The 15,652-nt window shown below is 40.5% G+C and overlaps 1 protein-coding gene across 1 annotated transcript in view; it reads left to right on the forward strand.

The window, feature by feature from the left end:
• The first annotated feature begins 290 nt into the window (after positions 1–290).
• The window catches only part of LOC145335533 (sodium channel protein type 9 subunit alpha-like), a 93,820-nt gene continuing 78,458 nt past the window's right edge, over positions 291–15,652 (forward strand). Inside the window, exons 1-6 of the mRNA XM_080183763.1 lie at positions 291–362; positions 1,266–1,451; positions 5,316–5,483; positions 6,409–6,591; positions 7,938–8,199; positions 11,196–11,368. Of these exons, the coding sequence (XP_080039889.1) occupies positions 291–362; positions 1,266–1,451; positions 5,316–5,483; positions 6,409–6,591; positions 7,938–8,199; positions 11,196–11,368 (1,044 nt within the window). The remainder of the gene's footprint in view (positions 363–1,265; positions 1,452–5,315; positions 5,484–6,408; positions 6,592–7,937; positions 8,200–11,195; positions 11,369–15,652) is intronic.

A 15,652-nucleotide genomic window follows, 5' to 3' on the forward strand; every position in this document is an offset into this window, starting at 1 on the left:
ACAAAATATTTTAAGTCAAGAGTACTAAAATTGTGCAAATATATTTTATCAGGGAGAAATTACACTGGCAATACTCCAAGTTCAGTTTTTTAAATGTCCAGGATATGTTGTGCTACTGCAGATGGTAAAAAAAGAAGTTGGAGGCCCTCTGAGTGAGATGTGCTGTGCCTTTAGCTGCTTTCTGGAATGGCCCGGACAATATTCGACACTGGCAAGGGCATTTGCCTATAATGGAAACCTGACAGAGAGAGAGAAGAATGTCAGTTATTATGTTACAGTGTGTTTGGGTGATGTACCTGTCACAGCTGGAGTATGTGGAGGCAAACAGAGCTGAATATGAAGCTGGTATCATTACAGCGGCTGTGAGAGTGAAATGGAGTTTCTAGGTGTTAAGAGTCCTCAGTGCCATAGACTGTTAATGGGTGAGTCACTGGGATGAGGTGTATTGAACAATGTGAGAGTTTGGTAATGCAGTGAGTAGGAAATGTCATGGGAAGGTGCATTTATTGACTGAAGCACCAAGTGGGGTCATTCAACTAATTGTGGTTACTCTATCTGCTTCTTGGGTCCAATCTCTGAGAACTGATCTCCCTGGTAATTTGCTCTCAATCCCTTCTGAGTATCGTCCTTGAGAGCCTTCCTCTCCCATAAAACCATGACTTTGCTCCTCCTCTTTACCTCCATAGATAATTGGTTTGATTAGTTTAAAAGCCTTCCCTTTGCCCTACCCTTATCTATAAGAGGACTAACTCTCTTAAAGAATTAGAGCGCAGAGGCTGCACCATATGTTAACAGGAAGCCAGCAGCCTGAGCCCTTCTCAAACCAGCACTGCAGTTGAGTAAATGTGGAATACCTACAGCCTTGTACCAAACCTGCCTGCTGTCTACCTCCACCACAACGGGTACAGGAAGGTCAGAAAACACAAAACCTCTGGTCAAAATACAGCATGGATCAATTTCTAGCCCACATACATCAGGATATTATAATTGGGCAATTCAGTGGAATACTTATCTCACTGTTAAACTATTGTAAGTTGGAAATATAATAATGTAAGAATTTCTGAAAACAAATGGGAGCAATATATTTATTTACCAAACTTTTACTAAAATAGTGGAGACAAGAATTTGGTACCAACATAAATCATTCACAGCATTTATTCTAAGTTTCTATTTAGTTAAGCTTGATTAAAAGTTTAACCCTCCATTGCAGCTCTTATTTTTAGATTTGTTACTCATTCTCAATAATTGTTTCTCGTTTAATACAGGTTTTATCGATTATTTTTATAATAGAAGCTATTTTGAAGGTGATTGCACTAAATCCTATGCCCTATTTGAGAAATGGATGGAATGCATTTGATTTTATTATTGTTCTGCTGACTTGCTTAGAATGGGTACTTTCCACAATAAATATTCCGACACTTAAACTTTCCATGATACGATCTCTGAGGATGGTAAGTACTTTCCATTTATCTCCATCAAAAGTTCATTCATTTGTTCTGCTACAATAGCTATAGTATTGAAAATGCTTTAACATTCATCTATGAATATAATTTAATCATATATTTCTAATCTCTCTGTTTGGTTAGGTAACTATTGTGAGTTTCATGGCATATATCAATGCAATTATATTGATAGGCTACATGCAATCTAGATCTTGTTGACAAAACTTTACACAGGAAGCCATCTTTTTCTTCTCCCCTCCTGAACGCGCTGGCTTTCACTTTGGTCGCATGAGCTGTCCAACCTCACCGGATGCCCATTATTCAGATTGAACAGTGAAATCTCTAAATCCAATCCTTGGATCACCTGGTTCATCCCAATGGCTGTTTGAGGGCTTCGTCACTATCTGTATTTAAACCCAACAGCCATAGGAATGGATCTTTTGTGGCTTGTTAAGAAGGCCAAATAAACTGAACATAGCTGGATAGTAAGGTAGTTGGTTCAAACATACTCTGCCAATACTATTCAGACTCCAACAGAGAGTTGGAAAGCAGGGATTCCAGATCTGCAGAGACTCTGCCAATCCCATTCGCTTTAATTATGCAATGACATAAACTGGACACAGGTGGTTGGAATGAGTGCAGTTTATGATCTGACCAGCTTGACTGGCAATGCAACCAAAGGCCAATAGTTTTAAATTATTTTTGTGGGAATAGGAGAAGCTGAAGTTTTTTTTTAGTTCTAAGATGGTTACCATATTCCTGTAGTATGTCAATCAAAGGAGATGCAGACAGAACCAATATTTTAGCAAACTTATATAAAGATGGTGATTAGAAGAGTCAATTGTGAATGAGAAATCATAGGAAACATACTTGCTCAAACTCTCCAGAGTTCTGGCATCAGGAGCATACACTTTGTTTTAGCCATATCCAATCCAATCCAATCAAAGTCCAATTCAAAGTCTCAACCAGTGAGACATTACAGATCCAAGCTGACAAGACAGGCAAGCCTCAGAGTTACCATGAAAACATTTGTTTCTTTTTCTTTTCATTTGGCAATGAACCCGCTGTGTATCCCATTATTTTCTGCTTTTTATATCAGCTTCTATTTTTAGTTCATTTTCGTCTTCACATAGCTACCACTTCAGTAAAAAAGATGAGGGAAAACAACTCAAAATTACAAAAACAAGGTTAACCATATTACAATAACATTGTAACTTTGATTTTCAAAAAATAGTCAGACAACATGACCCGAAAAAGACAGTTCATGCTAAGTATTTGGCAGAGGAGAAAACCATGCATAATTTCAATTCTATTTGGAAAATCTCCTTAAAACATTCATCCTCTCCAACTGTTTAATTTACATTGGACAGACGCCTGACCTGTAAAGTTACAACCATGATATTAATAGCATCTGGATAAAGCAAATATATTTTTGCTTTTCCATGATAATTTCTGGTCGACCGTTTATTTTCATTCAGTTTGCTGTAGCTAATAAATTTTGAAGGAACTTGGTGAAAAATTTCAGTCAGTTTCTGAAATTAGTTGGGAAGAGGAAAAGAATCAAGCTATTTCAACTCATTCTGCCTAATGAGAGGAGAACAGCAATAGCAAAAAGAATTACAAGAATAAAACCAGAACTAAATGGGTAATACCTATCATGAGGGACTGATTAACTGGGGTGCTCTCTGTAAAACAAAAATGAAGGCTGAGGGGAACAATCTTTCAAATAATTAAAAGATTTGGTTAGATGACATACAAGAACTATTTTGACTTCAAAACTAGGGCCCATATGTATAAGATAGTCACTAATGCTAATACAATAAATAATTCAGGAGAAACATCTTTATACGGAGAATCATTGAAATTTGGAATGTGTTTTGACAAACAGCAATTGAGGTCACAAGCATAGATATCTTGAATGAGAAGATAGATAAGTAAATAAGAGAGAAAGGGGTAGAAGGTTATATTGGAAGAGTTAAATGAAGGATAGTAAGCAAAGTCTCATGTGGAGCTTAAGTACCACCACTTTGTACCAAATGTTCTGTTTCTGTGTTTTAAATTATATGTTACAATCCCAGAAAGAGGGCATTGTACATTGCAGAAGATGGGATTCATCCAGGTCTCTCTATTCTGGTTAGTGGAAGAGGAGCCAAAGGAGGAGAAACAGCAGCAGGTTGAGGAAACTCAGGGAGCTTTAAGTCTCTGAGGAGACCATACACAAGGTGGGCTGCTTACAAGACCAATAGATCCAACAAGATGACCAATCATCTGGACTTTTATGGGACTGTCTTGTAATTTTACCTTTTGAACCCTATTTTACCATTTTGATTTTAAGAGCTGGGCAGACTTGTGAGTGTTTCAGATCTGAATTTTAGACCCATTCTGTAGCGCCCCCATATGCACTCTGTCTGCAAAAATATGAATGAGTCTGAATCACACTGCACAAGCCTGTGGGTGGGGCTTAACACACCCAAAACCCTGCAGCTCCGATCGGCACCTCCAACTCGACATGCACAGAAAGAAAATGATAGAAAGCTGCTCCTCTGCCACATCCCTCCTGGACCGGATAACGCCTCCCCCTGGCTCCCACAGACGTTGCCCCATCCCCACCCACAACATTACTCAGTCCATTATCCCCTAATCCCCCCGATGCCCTCCACCACCCTGACACTGGTGGATCAGCCAGGGTGGAGCATGCCTGCTGTCCTCCTGAGAGAAAATAGCAGGTTCTTACTCCATGGAGTCATTGCAATTCTTCCTCAACAATCGTGGTAATCTGTCGGAGACCACATTATTTGAGTGCTGTGACTTGGAAGCATTTTTTGCCACATGCATCCACAGCCATGGTGGCAATCATCTGACCACTCAAACAGAAGCCTGAACTTTCACTGGAGCACTCAGACTTTTCATGAAAACAGCTGGTACTGCAATACAGGTTGAGATGTATGCTGTCAGGTGTTGCAGAATTTTGGGTCCCACAGTTGTGCTGATGGATATGACCCATTCCAGGTTGGAAAATGCCAGCTTGTGCCAGCTGCTCCATACCCTTTGACATTGAGGGCAGTGTTTCCAGCAAGGTGTTTAAACCCACCAGCTTTCCTGTATCAAAGTCCGCATTTGTTTCTCTTGACAGCGCAACTAACGTGCAACATTAAGCTCCAGTGAGCTGATATCTGTACTATCCTTTCTTTCCACCCTGGATCCATGCATTTGTGCCAGTCTTCTTATCACAATCCTTCCTCTGTCCTATCCTCTGAAATGCTGTTGTCACCCTCTTCCTCCATTGCTGCAAAGGCTCCAGTTCTTGGGTATCCAAAATGAAAAAGGACAAATGCTTGGGTTGTGGTGAGGGGAGAGGAGAAGGTCATTATTGCAGGCATAGACATTGACAGCAGCTGTGGGATGGTGAAGTCTGAAGATAGAAGGAAGCTTAAATATGCAGATACCCTCACCATGAATCCCCCTTCAGCCTCGCTAGTAACTATGGTCTCAGCAGCGATTGTTCCCATGATGGCCAGCTCTATTTTCTTTAAGGCAGATGAAGCATGCAGGCATGTTTGCTCTCTTTCAGTTCTTTGTCATTACTTGCCAATACTACCCTCATCAAGATGTCGCTTCTGAATGGGGATGTCATTTGTGTTGCATTTTGAAAGTTTAGTACTAAAATATAACATGCATGACATACCCTCGGCAAGTTTTCAGGTCACATGATTCATGGGAAGCTGTGAAAATCCTAAAGAGTACTGTTTAATTAACAGAATCGGATGAATTAAAATAAATTCTAATTGTATCAAATGTTTTTATCCTTGTTACACTGTGAGTCATCTTAAAATTCTAACCATTGTAAATCATTTTGCTTTCTTTTAATAACAGCTTAGAGTCTTCAAACTAGCAAAGAACTGGAAAACATTAAACACATTGATCAACATTATATTCAAATCATTGAAAGAGATGGGAAATCTGACACTTATAGTCATCATTGTCATTTATATATTCACTGTAATAGGAATGCAACTTGTTGGCCATGATTATGAAAATAAAGTAAGTACTTCATAAAGTTTTACTTGTTTTGGTTGTTTGTTAAACTCAGTGATTGTTCTGATTCTGGCAGCAGCAGCAAGACATGAACAGCTGAAGAATACCAGCCAACATCTCCAGCAAAATAAAGGGTTGAGGGATGTTACATAAAACAGTTTTATGTTTATTTGTTTTTTTATTTGATTTATTATTGTCACATGTATTCGTGTACAGTGAAAACTATTGCCTCTTGAGCGTTATACAGACAAAGCATACCGTATCTAGAGAAGGAAAGTAGAGTGTGTAGATGTAGTGTTACAGTGATAGCCAGGGTGTAGAGAATGATGCTTTCTATGGTGCATCTGGAAAAGTTGGTGAGAGCCATAGGCTAGAATTTTACTGGCACTTCCGTCCCTATTCCAGGGGCAGGCAAGGTTGGCCTTAGGCATGGTCATATGAACCTTGGGTGGACATGCTGATAAAATTCTGCCCATAGTTCCCCTAGCCTCCTGACAAAGTAGAGGCATTGTGGGCTTTCTTAACTATAGCATCGGCATGGGTGGACCAGAATAGGTTGTTAGTGATCTGGACACCCAGACCATCTCAACCTTTCCATTTCATTACTGTTGATGTAGACAAGTGGATGTCCTCCAATATGCTTCCTGGAGTCGATGACTACCTCCTTCATTTTACTAACATTGAGGTCCACTAATATTACCAAGAGTTATTCTTTGATTAATAGCAATTGTTAACAGAATAGAAAATATTAATAGCTGTGTGTTTTCCATAGGTGATAAAATAGTTTGTAACCCATTTTGTGGCTTCAACATAAAATATGTAGGACATCTTTCTCACTCATGGAATGAGTATTCCATTATACTTTGCAATAATCATCTGTTTTGTTTCACGTTGTCCCATGTTTTTCATTTGAAGTTATGTTCTGTTGTAGGCAGCATTTGAAGGCAACAGAGTTCCAAGATGGAATTTCAGAGGCTTTTACAATTCCTTTATAATGGTGTTTCGAATTTTATGTGGGGAATGGATAGAACCCTTGTACGACTGTATGCGCTGCTCAAAGATGTACTTTTGTCTCCCACTGTTCCTGCTAACATATATAGCTGGAAATTTTCTGGTAAGAATATATAATTTATGGTTTCAGATTGTGTTGAACTATTGTTTCTTAGTATAATATTCTTAAGAAATTATTAGTATTTTAAAATAAATTTAAAGCAGTAGACCAGCACATTAGCATCTACCACTGGTGTGCTAAGTTTGAACCAATGAGTAATTTTATTTGATAAAGAATGAACAACAAATTAAATAATTAAGATATAATTTGCCATTTATGCAAAGGCTGCCAAGTAACATACAGCTCACAGAGCACATGAACATACAAACAAGGGGCATGTGTCAGACATACAGCCCCTTCAGCATTCTTTGCCATTTAATAAGATCATGGCTGATTTGATAATCTCAAAGCTGCATCCTGCCCACTCCCAAAAGCCCATCACCCCTTTGTTTATCAGAAATCTAGCCACCTCTGCCTTAAGTATGTTCAAAAACTCTGCATCCACCACCTTTTCTGAAAGAAAGTTCCAAAGACTCACAATCCTCTGAGAGAACATTACACCTCATCTCTATCTTAAATGATTATTCTTAAACAGTGACCCCTGGTTCTAGATTTTCCCACAAGAGGAAACATCCTCTCCTTATCCACCCAACCAAGACCCCTCATCCAACAAGTGGGCAGCCAATCTGATTCTTAAGGAAAGTTCCCTAGGGGCTGGAATGCATTGCTCACAGTCCTCAATCGGCTTGCTCCCATTTTCTCCACTCCCTTGCTGGCAAATCCATTATCATAGGGAAGGCAAAATTCAACACTTTAACACGCTAATCATGTAGAAATAATGTGTTTTAATCAAGTCACCTCTTACTCTTCTAAACTCCAGTGGATATAAGCCTAGCCTGTTGTATCTTTCCTCATAAGACAATTCGCTCTTTCCAGGCATTGTCTCGTAAACTTTTTCTGAACTGCTTCTAAAAGATTTACATCCTTCCTTAAGTAAGGAAACCAATACCTGTACATAATACACTGGTGGTCCCACTAATGCTCAGTATAATTAAAGCATAACCTCACTACTTTTGCACTCAATTCTCCTCATAATAAATTATAACATTCTATTAACTTCAGGAGATGCACAAAAGTAGTGTTGGATAATTTGGATGCCTATTTTCCATCTATTGGACTCTTGTTCTGACAATCCAGCTAGGGTATTATTGTCATTAACCTGTTTATTTTCTACAATTGTGGGAATAGTAGCAGGAGGAAAGATGGGATGAAATCAAAACCACTGTGTCATTAGTTGCACTTTTAAAACTGTAATGTGCCTGAATCATCATTAAGACACATTCGGAGATTTTACTTTTGTCATTGTGTCCACTAATAATGATTTTAAATTCTTCAATACTGTTCTGCAGGTGTTAAACTTGTTCTTGGCTCTTCTCCTCAATTTCTTTTCTGGGGATACACTAACTGCAAACACAAAGGAAGAAAAGAAAATTCCGTATAAAGATTATATGAAGAACATGCTAGCTATGTTAAAATGCCGAAAACCAAATAGAACAGCTTCGGGTAAAATAGAGCCAGACGAGCAAAATGATGTCTCAGAAGCAGAAAACACTCATGCTTCTAATGAAGTTCCTTTGTCTGACTGCACTAGTAGACAACAGATGAGTAAGGGTATGCAAGCTTTCCATATCAGCATATAAGCATAAAACAAAATATATTTTTTTCACTGCTAAACAAATTCTTTGATATATGAGGAAGTATTACAAGTATATTTTTAATTATCATACAATTGGTTAGAAATTACAGTTGGTTGCATGTGTGAATTATCTAATTTGTTCTAATTTGTTTGCATTCCTATCTCCATTAATTCAATAGAAATATTTACTGAACCCCTCAGTTGAAATCACAGAGGAATTTCTTACAACTGGAGCCAATAAAATCAACCATAATTGCTTATAGTCTGAAGATTTCACCTAATATGTTCACATTTAGTATTTTTTGTAATATATCCTTTTAAATTCTTAGTAAACATTGAGAACTATATCAAGATGTTATAGCAAAAAAATGAACATTAGCCTAGAATGATAGAGCACAAAAGTAGGCTATCCAGCCCTTCGTACTAATGCTCATTCTTTGACAGAATTGTCCACTTAGTCCCAAATCTTGCTGTCTCCCCATAGCCCTGTAGTTTTTCCTTCAAGCATTAATCCAATTCCTTTTTGAAAGTTACTCCACAATCTGCTTCCACCAAACTTTCAGGGAGATTATAGCAACTTAGTATGTGAAAAGAAATATTTCTGTATGTTGCCTCTGGCCGTTTTGTCAATTACTTCATTTGTATTCTCTCGTTGCTGTGCAGTCTGGTTCAGAAAATGCAGACCCTTTCTCCATTGCAGTGTTTCCCTGAATGTCTTCAAGCCTGCTGTTACACATGATTGACATAACTCCAAGAGCGCAAACCTATGTGTATCAGTGATGCATCTGCAATTTGCCATCTAAAATTGCTTGAAGGTTAATTTTAAAATGAAAGTTAGCATTGAGAATAACCATTTGAAGAATGTCAAAATTAAGTCACTAAAGTTACCAATAAGAATACGCTATTACTTGTCAAAAAATGGTGACTTGTGAAGCATGATTAGAAATTAACTTTTTCCTATAACATATATGAATTTTTCAATGTAATGTCATACTGCCATTCAGCCTTAGGGCTACAGATATGTTTCTTGAATGAAATGCAATTAGTACATTATTATAACATTATAACTCCATTATGATTGGCTGGTTATGAATTAATAGTAGTAGCTAGATAGTTGGTGGATAACTGGATAGAATGCTGGGAACAATTAATGAATTTGAGATAGAAATTACACACAAAATCAATTATTAAAAACTATTGATATCAAACATGTCAACTGAAATAATGTAACAAAGCGTTAATAGTTGTATGCGTCCCGACATTAAATTATTTTCAGGAATTTTCTAACATATAGACATCAATTTTAAACTGGCTTCTGCCACCTTACTGACCCTTCACCACAGGAAGAAGCTGGTCAGGGTTTAAAATATTGGAATCAAACAACCTAAGGCCAGCCTATCACTTTCCCAGGTAGTCCGTGTGCTGGATGAGGCCCCTATCGAAAGCAGGCAGGGCAGGATTAAACATGTAAAGGTCATCCCGTGATGAAACCTCAACATGGGGACTCCCACAGTGTTAGCTGCTTGACTGAGCAATACCGTTCACAGGAGCCCTGGATATGTTTTAGAACTTTGCTTGTGATTAAGGAGGGACTCTCCCATTGTCAGCCTCTCAAGGAAACACTTTTTGTCTCTTCAACTGCCCCACCCTCATGATTGCAGCCTCCTGATCATGGCCTGAGCCCGCTGCTCGACCTCCTACCAGCCAGGCAATCAATCTGTGGGTATCTGTACAGAATTATTGAAATGAGATTGACATCAACAAGGCCTTCACTCTCATGCTCATGTCTGGTTCTCTATCTACCAGTGGTCTTCCATGTGCCCTTTCACCTCCCCGTTAATACTGAGGTGATAACCTCATTTACTTTAAGAATTCGTCCCTCTTAAAAATTCAGTATACAGTACAGCAAATCTGAATCTATTTTTAGTGAAATGAAACAAAGAGGATGATTTTAGCATTGCGTTTCACTGTTTTGGAAATGGATGAGAGGCAAGTTAATATATTTAAATCTATTGCATCTGCTTACCAAGCCCGGCACTCAGTCATCCGGGCTTTGCTCCCCTTTATGACCTCTCCAGGAAAGGTTTGCGCCAGCAAGGAAGAGCTTTGTTCCCCAAGAACATGGAGTCGACTTGGCCTTGTCGGTGGACCCGAAGGCCATTGAGGCCATCCAGGGAGACCGAAGGCAAGGGGTGGGTTCTTGGGCACTGCCAGAGTGGCAGTGCCACCCTGGTACCTGGGAGGTAGTGCATATGTGAAGATCTGTGATGCTGCACATACATATTAGCAATAGCACCAATTGGGGCTGATGAGGAGAGGGGCTAATGGGGGAGGGGGCCTGCTGCCACTCTGCAGGGATTGGTGGGGGTAGGGAGGGACAGGAGGTCCACTCCACTCTGCCGTCCACAATCATTGAGGGTTTGGGGAGTGGTGGCAGGGGCTGTACGTCTGGATGTGGCTCCCCATGACTACAGGGTGGGGGAGCTGCTTCAGGCAGCCTGCAGTAGCAGGGACCTGACAGCTCTCTCTTTTTTGACAGACCCCTGCTACTGCTAATATGTATGTGCAACATCAGAGATCTTCACATATGCACTACCTCCCTCTGCAGGCTTTTGGACACGTTAAGCCCTGCACAGTGGCTTCTGCAGCACAAATCTGACACACTCAAAATTCTGCAGGCAGAGTGTATACTGGGGGGACTAAAACGGGACTAAAAGTCGGATCTGAAGCACTCCCAGTTTCAAGTCTGTCCAGCAAAATTCACCCCTGAAGTGTTTCACTCAGCATTCAGTTCACCGACTGCATAGAGGCCTTATACAAATAATAGTGCAATGCTATTTTAAATTGACAGAAAATTCACGAAGCGCAAATCATTCAGACAGCTGATTTTTCAAATGTTACTTCTGTTACAACAATTTCAAATCTGATAGACCACAACAAGTTTTGTGTTTGAAGCTATCCTTTCTTGCAGATGAGCCAAATGAAATAACATCATTGAGCACTGTTGAGCCTGCGGCGTTGCTCACATTCTCCCATGGCAGTGGACTCCCTCCAGTAGGTGAAAATGAAGTGCCTACGGTCAGCGCAATGTGTGATCCAACCTGCAGTGGACGGAAGTATGAAAATGGATCAGCAGTCTTGATGGTAACACATGAATGCAACCCTACACGTTCCATGGATTTAGTATCTAGTATTATAATCACTGGGCCCAAAATTCCTCTGTACAGTTTCATCAGAGGGGCAGTGGCAGAACTGATTTGGGCAGTAGCCCACAGTCTTCGTTGCAAATTGCAAGGCTGATGTCAATTTCATGCTCTCCATTTCCAAACCAATCTAAGCCTGTAAGGCCCTTCCAAAACAAATATTAAAAAAAGTCTTCAGTTTCCTCTGAGCAGTAGATAATTAATCATCTTAGTCTTGGAAAGCCCTTCGAAATTCCCTAAAGTGACCCAGGTGGCCTGAGTTCTGTTGAGGTTTTTAAATGGTATAATGGCAGCAACCCCTGACATTGTGGGAGGAATAGAAGATCCACCCATCTTCCACGTCACCCGATCTGAAAATGGATAAAACTGCATCCTTGTGGAACCGAGTTCCATTCTAAATCCTCGCTGCAGATAATCAATCCATCCTCATTCTAGACTGAAATTTCAGTGCCACTATATTTCAATTAATTTAAACATTGTGGAACAAACCTTTAAGATAAAATTGGCAAGACCATATCGTGTTTTAATACGATTCCAATTGGTGTTATAACTGGGTGGGAAGATCCCAGAATGGAACCCTGGCTCAAAAGATCTTGGCTGCAAATTTCCAATCCGCCCAACGTGTGAATCAAAGCAGTTGTGACAGAAAAATCAGTGGATCATTTAAAGCACTGTTGATCTCGGGCATGAATTTCCAATCTTCAGGTACACGCGGCCAGAAAATTCCGCCTCCTAACTTTTAATTTTTTATAAAATGTGGAGGAACAGAGCCACAGGACCTCGAATTAGTTTTAACAACAGGAAAAACATTCATTTAATATGAAAAAATTGGATTATAATACAATATTCCTTTATTTCCCCCACGCCCCCAACCCCAACCCCCACTCCCCACCCCCGCCCAAGCTTAACAATTACACATATATAACATGGATTACAAAGTACACCTTAAGCTTCAATGGTCTCATTAACAGACAAAGTCCCTTTTTAAGCACACAAGATGACTGTGGTCAAATACACGCTCCTTTCTAAACCCAAGTTAGTGTCAGTGGATTTCTCCACAGAATCACCCCAAATGATTGTCTAGTGAGAGTTTATAAACTCCACTCCCAAAACCACAATTTCAAATATTTAGTCACAATAATGCTTTCCATTAGCATTGTGCATTCTGAAATCCATGCTTTCCAAATGACTCTTTTCAACAGAGCTTCCGCTCAACTTCTACCAGCAAATCTAGTCCAGGGTTTACATTAACCCATCTAAGATTTCTTTGTCTTAAAAGCTTTTACACACTCTGAGATCCAACCACCAATTTTCACAATTAGTTCAAATACTGTCTCGCAAATGGTCATAATCTCTCACAAACCTTAGCACCATTGCAGATACCTTTCCGGTCTCTGACAAGCCACTACTTTTTCAACACTCTGTAACTTTTCAGAATAGTAAGCCGTTCTGCTTCCCAGTTTCCTTTGTTTCGTTAACTCCAAACTTCTTGGAAACTCCTCTAGTTTCCTTCATTAGCTGCTCTTTACATAACCATTCCTCCAGGAATTTTATTTTTCTTATAGCAAAGCTGAGAGAGAAGTTCAAAACTAACTGATCCAAGCAGACCTGTGAGAATTGCCTTCACCCTTTCTACATATATCCAACTGCTCTAGCTTTCAGTTAAAATTAAGAACAAAGGAAGGTGGCCGTCTGTTGTTAAGCAAAGCTCTTACTGGTTTCTATACTTTTCACATTGTAGCCCTTTCTAAGCACCCTGGAAACACAGTTGGAACTTAATCAACCACCACACATACAAACACCTTTGTCCAGCATGAACCTAACTATAGGTCTTACCCTTCCAGGCACAAAAACATTAAATTAAACGCATTTAAAATCATACCTTACTTCTAATGTTTACCAACATAAATATAAATCCCTTAAAACTACCTTTGTTTTCCTAACAGCTTTAGAGAAATATCCCAAAACTTTTCAATGCAATGAATGACTTTGGAAGTGCAGTTACACTTGCTTGATAAGCAAATGTGCAGACATTTTGTACGTGAGATTCTTGACATAGTTTTGAGATTAAAGGTGCCAGAATGAATTGCGTGCTACTTATTTGTCATATTTTAAATTTCTCTCTAAGTAACTATATGCGTAGACATATAAAAATATTTATAAGCAATCAATTATTAATGGGCTATACTATTAAGATTTACCTATAAACCTGGTCAACTAAACATAAGAACATAAGAACATAAGAAATAAGAGCAGGAGTAGGCCATCTAGCCCTTCGAGCCTGCCCTGCCATTCAATAAGATCATGGCTGATCTGTCGTGGCTCAGTTCCACATTCCCGCCCTCTCCCCATAACCCTTAATCCCCTCTCTTATCAAAAACCCATCAACCCGCGTCTTAAAAATATTTAGCGAGGTAGCCTCCACCACTTCAACGGGCAGAGAATTCCAGACATTTACCACCCTTTGAGTGAAGAAGTTCCTCCTCAACTCTGTTCTAAACCACCCCCCCCTTTATCTTGAGGCTGTGCCCCCTAGTCCTACTGTCCTTTCTGAGCGGGAAGAGTCTCTCCACCTCTATCCTATCCATCCCATTCATCATCTTATACGTCTCAATGAGATCTACCCTCATTCTTCTAAACTCTAACGAGTACAAGCCTAGTTTATTCAGCCTCTCCTCATAGCTCAACCCCCTCAACTCCGGCATCAGCCTAGTAAACCTCCTCTGCACTCTCTCCAAGGCCAAAATATCCTTGCGTAAGTACGGCGCCCAAAACTGCACACAGTACTCCAGCTGCGGCCTCACCAATGCCCTATACAGCCGCAGCAAGACCTCCCTACTTTTATATTCAATCCCCCTTGCTATGAAGGCCAGCATCCCATTCGCCTTCCTGACCACCTGCTGCACCTGCAAGCTGGGTTTTTGCGACTCATGCACAAGGACCCCGAGGTCCCTCTGCACTGTCGCCTGCTGCAGTTTTTCGCCACTTAAGTAATAGTCCTTCCTACCATTATTCCTACCAAAGTGGACCACCTCGCACTTGCCAACACTAAATTCCATTTGCCATTTCCTGGCCCATTCGCCCAGCCTATCTAGATCCTTCTGCAGACTCTCCACACCCTCCGCACAATTTGCCGTTCCACCAATCTTGGTGTCATCAGCAAAGTTTGACACCCTACACTCGGTTCCCTCCTCCAGATCATCTATATAAATGGTAAATAGCTGAGGCCCCAGCACCAACCCCTGGGGCACTCCACTAGTCACCATCCGCCAATCCGAATAGCACCCATTGACCCCCACTCTCTGCCTCCTATTTGACAACCAATCCTCTATCCACGCTAACACCCTACCCCCAACTCCATGTCCCTTGACCTTCTGCAATAACCTCTTGTGAGGTACCTTGTCAAACGCCTCTGAAAATCAAGAAAGACCACATCCACCGGCTCTCCTCTATCCACCGCCCTAGACACATCCTCATAGAGCTCCAGTAAATTTGTCAGACACGACTTCCCTTTAACGAAACCGTGCTGTGTCTGCTCTAGCAAGCACTTTCTCTCAAGATGCCTCACTATTTCCTCCTTGATGACGGATTCTAACATTTTACCTACAACCGACGTTAAACTAACCGGCCTATAATTCCCTGCCTTTTGCCTGGCACCCTTCTTAAACAACAGCGTAACATGAGCCGTTTTCCAATCTTCTGGCACTTCCCCGGAATCCAGCGATGTCTGGAAAATAACCACCAAGGCATCCACTATCACCTCCACCATTTCTTTCAGAACCCTCGGATGCATTCCATCCGGTCCTGGCGACTTGTCCACAATCAGCCCCTCCAGTCTGTTGAGCACCGCCTCCCTAATAACAGTAATGTCATTAAGACCCTCCAGTCCTACCACCTTTCCATCTCTAACACCTGGCAAATTATTCACGTCCTCCTCCGTGAAGACAGAAACAAAAAAGTTATTTAAGACCTCAGCCATATCCCCATCCCCTACCACTAAGTCCCCCCTCTCATCCTCTAAGGGACCAACATTCACCCTAGCCAGCCTCTTCCTTTTTATATATTTATAAAAACTCTGCTATCCTTTTTTATATTAAGCGCTAGCCCAGCTTCGTACTTTCTCCTAACCTTCTTTATCAACTTCTTTGTCAATCTTTGTTGACATTTAAACCTCTCCCAATCGTCTTCTCGCCCACTACTCTTAGCTGCTCTAAACGCCTCCGCT

The sequence above is a fragment of the Carcharhinus amblyrhynchos genome, chromosome 1, assembly GCF_965287045.1.
Source record: "Carcharhinus amblyrhynchos chromosome 1, sCarAmb.v2.hapA, whole genome shotgun sequence".
In the NCBI taxonomy this organism is placed as follows: domain Eukaryota; kingdom Metazoa; phylum Chordata; class Chondrichthyes; order Carcharhiniformes; family Carcharhinidae; genus Carcharhinus; species Carcharhinus amblyrhynchos.